The 9,610-nt window shown below is 38.7% G+C and overlaps 1 protein-coding gene across 9 annotated transcripts in view; it reads left to right on the forward strand.

Annotated features, from left to right (window-relative positions):
• elavl4 (ELAV like neuron-specific RNA binding protein 4) overlaps window positions 1–6,573 on the forward strand; it is an 83,919-nt gene extending 77,346 nt beyond the window's left edge. For 7 of the 9 annotated variants that reach the window (XM_048208987.1, XM_048208988.1, XM_048208991.1 and 4 more), the window contains 2 exons: window positions 73–111; window positions 2,536–6,573. In XM_048208987.1, coding sequence (XP_048064944.1) covers window positions 73–111; window positions 2,536–2,863 — 367 coding nt within the window. In that variant the 3' untranslated portion in view covers window positions 2,864–6,573. The remainder of the gene's footprint in view (window positions 1–72; window positions 112–2,535) is intronic. The other 2 variants (XM_048208985.1, XM_048208986.1) reach the window with 1 other exon arrangement.
• Window positions 6,574–9,610: the final 3,037 nt, after the last annotated feature.

Genomic DNA, 9,610 nt, shown 5'->3' on the forward strand with positions numbered 1-9,610 from the left:
GTAGCATTAGTTCCACTGAGTGAGTCAACCATCTGCCTGGCATTAACCCCAGAACCCTCCTTCTCTTTACAGGCTGGACAATTTGCTTAATATGGCCTATGGCGTTAAGAGGTAATTAAAACTTCACCGAATGCCAGATGTCCATGTTGACAGTATGATTTCTGTCCTGTTTTTTCCCTTCTTTTTGAAAATCACATGCATTCAGTTCAAGGTTTTTCCCTTCCCTTTAGTTCTTTTGCTTTACCTCCTTTTTTTAACATGATTATTTTTGATTTCAACCTACCAGTCAGTAGCCCTTAAAAGTAAGTGTAAGTATCTTTTATAATTTGTAGTGTTTGATTATGAATTTTTTATGAGTTCCGTTTTGGTATTTTGTGTTTTATTGTGTGTAGCTCCTGTTTTGAGGCGTGGCTTCCACAGGATTCAGGGGCTGAAGCCGTACCTCCGTCAAGCTCAGGGTTACACACTGCCAACAATTGGACAAAATTATGTATATTCCCAATGCATTAACTCTAACAGCTAAAATGCATGGAGAGATGGAAGGCTCTTATATTTTTCGCTTTGTTTTATTTGTTGGAATGAGCTGGTCTAGAGCGAGACGGAGGGGGTAACAGCTCACCTGGATCCCTGCAGGAAATGTAGTGTTTCACTGCAGGTTTAGGAGCCTCTGATCAGTTGGGTTTGCTCATGTTCTTTTTGCTTTGTGCTGCTGTGGATGTAGTGAAAAGGCTTCTTTTGAACATGTTTTAGTGCTTATGACATTTTGTTGCATATTTAATATCTATTGAAACACCTTGATATCCCTCGAACACCAAAGACTTTAGGCTAAGATGGAGGGAGTAGCATGAAAGGTTGTGCATTGTGCAAGTTTCTTTTCTTTTTTCTTTTTTTTACAGATAGCTCTCTGTAAAGACTAAAGGCTCCGTATTTACTAGATTTCTTCTCTTTCTAGAAAAGTCTGTTGTGTTTCAGAGCTGGCTGATCAGAATGAACCATTCTAATGATTGTTATTAGAAAGAAAACATGATTTTTTTGCAAAAACTGACAAGTAACAGGAAGTGCAACAATAAAACAGGATATGCAAAAAAGCAACGGCGTCTTTCAAAACAGTGGCGAGACGAAAGATTCCTTTTTATTTACACTCGGTGTGATCAGCTGTCAAATAAGCACGTCTGCCTCAAGAGAGGGAAAATTTAGGGGAGATGAAACCGACAGGGGGTTGGGGAGGCGTCGTGCTCACAGAGCTTGCTGTAGAAGGTAATTAATGAACAAAGCCTAGTCTGAAGAAGTGAGCATCACTAGGTGAAGGTGGGCAGCATGGAAGGGTGGGATGGCTCTAGGTCAGTCGCTTGTTGCTATGCAACTCCTCGTCCAACTGTTCGCCTTAGTTCGAACAACAGACAGCGCTCGGCCCTGCCCTAGTAGTCACCAGACACCTTTGTGTCAGCAATACGCTAGTCCGACCCTCACCCGCTTGCCCGCAGATGACTGGCATCCAAATTACCATGAAGCCATATTCGATGAATAATGGCACCGGATTCATTATTTACACAGAAATACCAGCATAATTGAAGTCATGAGATGGTTGCTTGTCACACGGCGCAAAGTGAGCCGACTTACCATTATACCCTTCATTTACATAATGAGACGCAAGCGACAGGACACAAAAGCGAAAGAGAGAGACAGATGTATTGACTCTGCCAGGACGAACAGGCTAAAACGCAGATGAAACGTCTGAGTAATTCTTGGCAGAACAAGAAGCAGGGAATTGGCCGGCCCTGTAGTCCGTGCAGTGCTATCGATCACAGTCACACACTGCGGAGCGGCAGAGGGTGTGGGTGGAATACACTCTGTTCCCCGTGCTAGCTGGCTGAAAAGCACCGCTTCCATTTTCTGCTCGCTGGCAGCTTCCTATCCCCCTCCCCAAACCTTTCGGATTCAAAGACAACGGCAGCGGCGGCAGCAAAGCGGAAATCTCAATTAAAGCACACCCAATAATGCCTATAGTCATTCCTTGAGAGGTGGCACACGAAATGAACCTTTTATCCAATTTACCTTTTATTTAAAGTGGAAATTTCCTTTAAGCGGAAAGGCAATTAAGTGAAATCAACTGAGCATTCAAATCTCTGTATCATGAGGGAGGAAAAAAAAGGGAAGAATGGAAAGATTACAAGGAGAATGAGAGCAGATTTACTCGGTTGCACGTGAAATCTCTGATGAATTTCGAAGGTATTAATGCGCAGAGTTCCTGTAATTTAGTTCCCCAATAGATCAGCGCAGGAAGAGCTCTGCATCTTGGCACCCATGCGCGTGACACTTCTGCGTGGCCCCCCGCAGCCAGCACCGGAGCGCAGCCTTTTCAGTCTGCATTCAAAAAACCCTCCGGTTGCCTTCCGCCTGAAAAAAGGAGCAGATTTTTAGACTCCCAAGTGGTAGATTGAAAAGATGTGGCAATAAGATTGAAGAATCAGTTAGAGGTTTGGCTGGTGGCAGCGTGACTTACGCATCTTCCTCACTCTCTCTCTTGTCCTGCAGGTTCTCCCCCATCACCATCGATAGCATGACCAGTCTAGTAGGGATGAATATCCCCGGTCACACAGGAACGGGCTGGTGCATCTTCGTCTACAACCTGTCCCCGGACTCGGACGAGAGCGTCCTGTGGCAGCTCTTCGGACCGTTCGGTGCCGTCAACAACGTCAAGGTGATCCGCGACTTCAACACCAACAAGTGCAAGGGGTTCGGTTTCGTCACCATGACAAACTACGACGAAGCGGCCATGGCCATCGCCAGTCTGAATGGGTATCGGTTGGGTGACCGTGTCTTGCAAGTGTCTTTCAAGACCAACAAGACCCACAAGTCCTGAACTCCCCTCCCATCACTTGTGTAGCTCCTTACAGCTCCTCTAATACTAAAAACCCACCTCTGCCCACTCAGCTACTCAAAACAGGAACACACCCAACCAACAAACCCACAAAAAAAGAACTGGATATGGCTTATAATATAACTTTGGACCTATAAGCCAATGTTGCCTAAGTATTACAAAATGACAAATTGAGAATATTCATTATTTGGAGACCCTGGAAGTGGTACAGGGATTCTGTTGTATATCTTTTTGAGTTCTCGTGGTTGTCTTTACTTTTTTCTTTTTTTTTCTCTGTAAACAGTAGCAAAACCAGACCGCCCTTATTTTGAAGAAGAAAATGTCCTTCTTTAGATCGAACTCTCTTGGTGTCGATTCAGGATTTTTTCTTTCTTTTTTAAATCCGGATCCACTGTCGTTAGAATAACACCTCCCTGGTAAGAGAACGGGAGGGGGCTCTTTTTAAAAAAAGAAGAAGAAAAAAAATCGGTGATCATTCATTCATTTGTTTTGGTGTAAATTGTTAGAGAACCCCAATGAATTGACAGGGATGAGGCCATCCCTTTTCTCTAATGCAGAAGATGTTTCTAGCATAGTTTTGGTTTTGTACTGCAAACAAAACACACGTCTGTCCTCACGGGGGATTCAGGGGGAAGGGGCGAGGGAAGGGATGGGCTAGCGCTCCTGATGACACGTTGCGTCAAAAAAAAAAAAAACCTACACACACACTGTTGCCAAAGAGAAAATCTCTTTGCTTGAAAATGCGTTTAGAAAAAATGAAAAAATAAAGAGAAAGAAGATCTATTTTTATAAATAATGATTAAAATAATTATTGAAGAATTTTTACAAGAATCTGGATTTGAAAAAAGAGAAAAATATTTTGACTGGCTAATTAGGGACGGGGGGAGGGGTCAGGTGCCACCTTGTCTTGTTCGTTCTGCCGTGGTACTTTTTAGGATCCAAGGTTGTTTGTTTTTCGGGGAGAACCGGATTGGCGATGGAAGAATTTTGTAGATGGAAGAATTTATCAAGGGATGCAAATTCAGGCAGGTAATTTTTCATAGCAGTAATTATTCAACAGCGATACCCAATAGGAGAGGGAGAGGGGTCTTCCCAGGCCGACCACATCTTCACAGTCAAGAGCCCAAAGCAAGGCCACTCATCGTCCACTCATTTACTTTAGACCATCCGTCTTTGGGATATAAGTAATAAAGACACACACACACACGCACACACACACTTCTTTCTCCATTCAGACGACATATACATGGTTACGTTTAATTCGCTATGATTTCGTGATATCGCATTCGAGATGTACTTCCTTTAGCGATCAACAGTAGGTGCTATATTACATGGTTCACATATCTTAAATATCCAACTTTGTTGTTCTTCGTGTTGTTTAGAGAGAAAAAAAAGAAAATTTCGATGTTGGCATTATATTAAGCTGCTGTTTTTCTTCTTTCGTTGACGTTTATTCTTTCGAAATCGTCGTCGTTGGCCGGCGTCTGGTCTGGAGAAACCCCAGATAAACAAATTCGGGCCTTGGCGACGACGTTCCTTTGGCTTGCTTACTTCTAGGTTATTTGCTGAGTGTACAGCGTTTGTCGAAATTCAGCGATAATTAGCTAGTTCTGTTAGTCTAGTATTTGTTTCCTCAAAGGATCTATTACGACTGTGTCTTTCTTTGTTGTGTACAAATAGATGATATATAGTCAACATTTTCTGTTCCAATATCTATATCTATCTGAGTTGTCACTGTTTTTCGTTTGGGATTGTCTTTTTTCATATGAAAACTTTATGAAGTGATGGTTCAGTTACTTAGAAAAACTTGTGAGGAATCCTGTTTAATATGTTGTCATGTCGCTTGTGAAGATAAAGAAAAAAACGCAAAAAAAGTACTGAAAAATTGGATCGATTTATTTGATTTACCGCCGCAGCAAAAGAAATCGAACAAAAAGCTTCTTGAGAAAATCTGTATTTATTTATTGATCGATTGATTGATTGATTGTCTCATTGATTAAATTATTTATTTATCTCGATTATTTATTTATTTACTTGTTCCTTTCTTATGTTGTCTGTGTTTTTGCGTGATTCTGGTACAGGGAGGGGGGGTCTTTCTGAGCTAAAGGGAACAAACGACTAGGGGAGACGCTCTTCCATTAGTCCTGTGCACTGAGAAATTTTAGTACGTTTGTGCTTTGTACCAATATATCAAAATTACAATATAAAAAAATTTAAAAGTCAAAAACGAAAAAAATGTCAAGAGGGTTGGTGAGGCTCTTCCCTTATTAATAGAAACAGTTACTCGCTATGCATAACCTAGCCGATAGTTCAATTTGCTATTGCTTTTTTCTTGTCTTGTTAAACATAAATCTTTAAATCTTTTTCAATAAAGTTTAGTCTTAATAGAATGTTATAACAGTTGTTCTGGTTCAATATAACCTGTGATAAGTTTGTGTAGTTTTAAAAGCCACTTCCCGCCCTCCCTCCACACACTACCGTTGCTTTGTGATTAAACTTTATGCAAAAATGTGGGTCTGAAATGTAGTTTCTCATGGATCTCGACAACGTTCATGTCAGGCTTTGCTGCCCTAATTTGATTGACTGATATGTGTCCATTGTTTTAGTATGATTCATCGACTCATCTGAACTGTAACCTTCATTTAAACCACATTGATACTCCAAAAAAACAAAAACAAACAAAAAAAAAAACACAAAAAAAAGCATTGACTCTGATTGTACTGGTTGAACAAAAATAGCTATAGCAGATAATATTTGATAGATGACACCTGTTATATATTTTCTAAGATATAGTCTATTTTGAGAGGTAAACTTCCTGAATGGAGAGCTCGGCTCTTGTTAAGACCGGTGTGAATGCTGGAGAACGAAAAAACAAAGTCACGTTCATGAGCAGTCTTACATTCCTCCACCTCTAATGCCATCCATCCTCCTCTGCTCCGTCCCTAAGGGGGCGGCGGCGGCGGCACGGCCCTTCTCAAACCCCGCTGCGGCTGGGAGTTTGAATTATGCAACGACCCCAGTAGAATGTTGTTCTGATGTACGAACAAATTTCCTGCATTACGTCCTCCTCTTTTGGTTAATGGCATCACCCTCCGCGTGTCTGAGCGTGGATGACTGCACGGGAGAGCGTCTAGGACGCGCGAGAGTTTGCGGGGGTGTTGGAAACGCGGGGCCGTGCCTCTATAGTGCGTGCCCATATCGCAGTGTCTCTCCCCCTGTAGCGCCTTATAGTGGCAGCCTGCCAATAGGAACCCATCAGCCAGTAGTGTAGGAGGGAAGGCAAAGTGAGGAACAAGGCTCTTGTCATAATTCATTTTCTCCTGAAATGTGTTTGTTTACTATCTGAAAAATCTATAAATCTTTAAAGACAAAAAAAGATGAAAAAAAGAAAAAAAAAAAGTTCACCTGACCAAGCTGGTCTCTCCTACTTACGTTATTACTTATCTATCGATTATTGATTATTGTTACTATGATTAATATTATTCTCATTATCCTTATTCTTATTATGAATCAAATTACTGCGATGAATGACTTCATGTTATCCTTGCTAGTTTAGGTCATTTCTGAAACTGGAAACAAAATATGGAAAAAAATACTTGCTGTAAATGTTTTTTTCTTTTTCATAAAACTGTTGTGTTTGAATTATTTGTACTTTTGAATGTTGGGACAATAAAATAAGGTGTTGAAAGCTGTGTGCTGCCATGTCATGTTCAAAAAAAAAAAAAGAGGTTTGCTCCTTACGTAACACAAGGTGATTTAACTAATACCGACTTACTCCCGTAATATCTGAAATGTACGCAGGAAGTTTCATTTTCTCAAGACCCCGAAGGCACCAAATGTCACTTGAGCTGCAGCTTTTTGATAAGAGTTTGATCAGTTATCGCAATGAGCGTGAATGCCAGTGTTATTACTCACACAAAAGATGAAATTCAGAAAGAGGCACGGAAACTTCCAGTAGGTTATTACATTAAGCATATCCTCTCGCAGGCTGTAATACAAAACAGACAGATGTGATGTAGTGAGACATGAGAGCACAGCGCCCCCTATGTCCTTCCTGGAGAATTAGCTTTCTGTCTTTCAAATACCACATCTCTGCTTTAAATACATGCACATGGTTTTTGTTAATTAAAAAATTGTACTATGATATGATTAAATATGATGATATGAAATTGTATTATACAATTATAAGAACAATATGATTAAAAGGATGTACACTCACATGAGAGGAAGAATCCAGTCATATTAGTCTTCTAGAAAAAGCTGTTTTCTCCTGTGTCCTGGTATTAATAAAAACAGTAATAAATAGTGTTATATAGTTCTTTCAGCTAGTGCTCAAGACATTTTTTTCAAAGTACATCTAAAAGTATATTTAAACAGAACAAGCAAAACAATATAATAACAAACAATCTCAGAGTATAAGGACAAAATAAAATGTCCAAACAAGGAAATCATAACAGAAAAAGAACTGAGGTAGCAAACGGGATCCAGAATTAATATTCGAATGTAGCATTAAAATGAACTGAAAACCAAAGAAACTGATTGCAATGCAGATGTTAGAAAACTTTGAATGATTTTCTTGTCAGAAAGTTAAAGATGTCAAAAAATGATTGAAGTATATAATTTTTAAAGGCCTTATAGACAGATAAACAAACAGATGTTTGAAATATATGACCATGGACCACAAAACCAGTCATAAGGGCAAATGTTTTTGAAATTGAGATTTATGCATCATTATACATAAATAAGCTTTCCATTGATGTATTGTTTGTTAGGATAGAACAATATTTGGCCAAGATACAACTATTAAAAAAACTCTAGAATCTGAGGGTGCAAAAAAATCAAAACATTGAGAAAATCGCCTTTAAAGTTGTCCAAATGAAGTCCTTTGCAATGCATATCCACTCACAAAAATTAATTTTTGATATATTTACGGTAGAAAATTTACAAAATATCTTCATGGAACATGATCTTTACTTAATATCCTGATGATTTTTGGCATAAAGGAAAAATCGATAAAAATTTTTTGCTACAAATATACCTGTGCGACTTATGACTGGTTTTGTGGTCCAGGGTCACATATAGAAATTTGTACTTAAATCTATAAACCAAAGTGGTAAATAATTCCCCAAAATTCCTTTAATTCCAATTAAACTTCCCAGCCACTTCATTTGAAATTCCAACTTAAAATAGTCGAAAAGAACAAATAACAACATAAACAGCTTTTGTTATAAAGCAAAAGCCGTTAGTAAACAAACTTCAAGCATCCACGCCATCAGGTGTCAGTACAAAGTCCAAAATCGATACAACGAAGAACCACATGAAGAAAACTTGAGTGCATCTTTAACTAAAAGGTAAGCAAATATATTTAATTCAGTTATCACCCTTGAAACAAAAAGTACAGACATATTCACCTAACAAACAACATTAGGCATTTATTATGTTAAAATGTGGCGTAGGTTTCATTAAAGTACATTAGTATGGATGTGGGTGCTCTGACTCACCACATGGATGGTTGGCCTCGGTTTGTGGCCTGTGGCATTGGGGTGGGCAGGGCTTAATGGTGGTCTATGTCCTTTGGGTGGGCAGGGCTTGATGCTGAGCTGAAGGGCGAAAGGGACGAGGGGTGTGATAAAGCCATCCGGTCGTTCCAATTCTCTTCACACCGTTAAGGATTTAATGAGGCAAAAGCCCCATGAAAGAAGAGAGTCGGCATCATGAGTCATCCGGCCTCCTCTTTAAAAATTCCTCTACTACCCACAGTCTCCTAACAAAGGCTGGAGATCTGATGCGCCTGATACTGAATGTAACTGATGGGGCTGATATCTTCATTACACGACGGCCTCACCTTGTGAGGTATCTGCTATGGAAAGACATGACAGATGAGTAATGCACACATCCGCCGTTTGATTGCCATCTTCCAGAAACATCTGGCTTGATGCCATGTGTGACAAATTTGCATGTTATGCAATGCAAACTCAATCTCTCACAATCTGACATACATTTGCTCAAAAGATGAGGAGTCACGTCATTCACTATGAAACAACATGAATACATTCAACAGATACACAGATCTCTCTTGAAATTAGCATATGACAGCACACACCTGTAGAACAGGTATCCTTCGTACATTAGTCAGTGCTGAGTATCTAAAGATTAGTGTAGAAAGGTATTAATATAACACTGACATATTTTGGACACATAAGTCACGCTTAAAAAATAGTGGCATCTGCAAACAAATAAAAAGTATAAAAAGTATGCTTGTGCTTTATATATATATTTTTTTTAAATATATTTAAATAATGCTTTGATATTTTGTTGTATAAATGTATATGCTTTATATATTTTAATTATGACTTAAGTGTTCAAATATATATAATATAATATAATTAATATAATGATAGCAAACAAGATTGGCACAAATTAAATATTCTATTTAATTTCACAATATTTACTCAAAATTACTGGGCATTTCCTCCTCTGAATAAAAAAAAACATAAAAAAGTTAATTGCAACATACTTTCTTTAATATTTTTATAACTGCAACTTTATATTTTTAAATTATGTTATGACTTTATATACCACTGCTGCAACTTTATTGCTCATAATTTTCTTGTAATTGTGATTTTTTTTTTACACAATTGCCACATTATATTTCCATTTCATATCTCACAATTGCAACTTTTTTGCAACTATTTCTCATAATTGCAACTATCTTTTACAACTTTTCAA

This window comes from Megalobrama amblycephala, linkage group LG12, assembly GCF_018812025.1.
Source record: "Megalobrama amblycephala isolate DHTTF-2021 linkage group LG12, ASM1881202v1, whole genome shotgun sequence".
Taxonomy (NCBI): Eukaryota; Metazoa; Chordata; class Actinopteri; order Cypriniformes; family Xenocyprididae; genus Megalobrama; species Megalobrama amblycephala.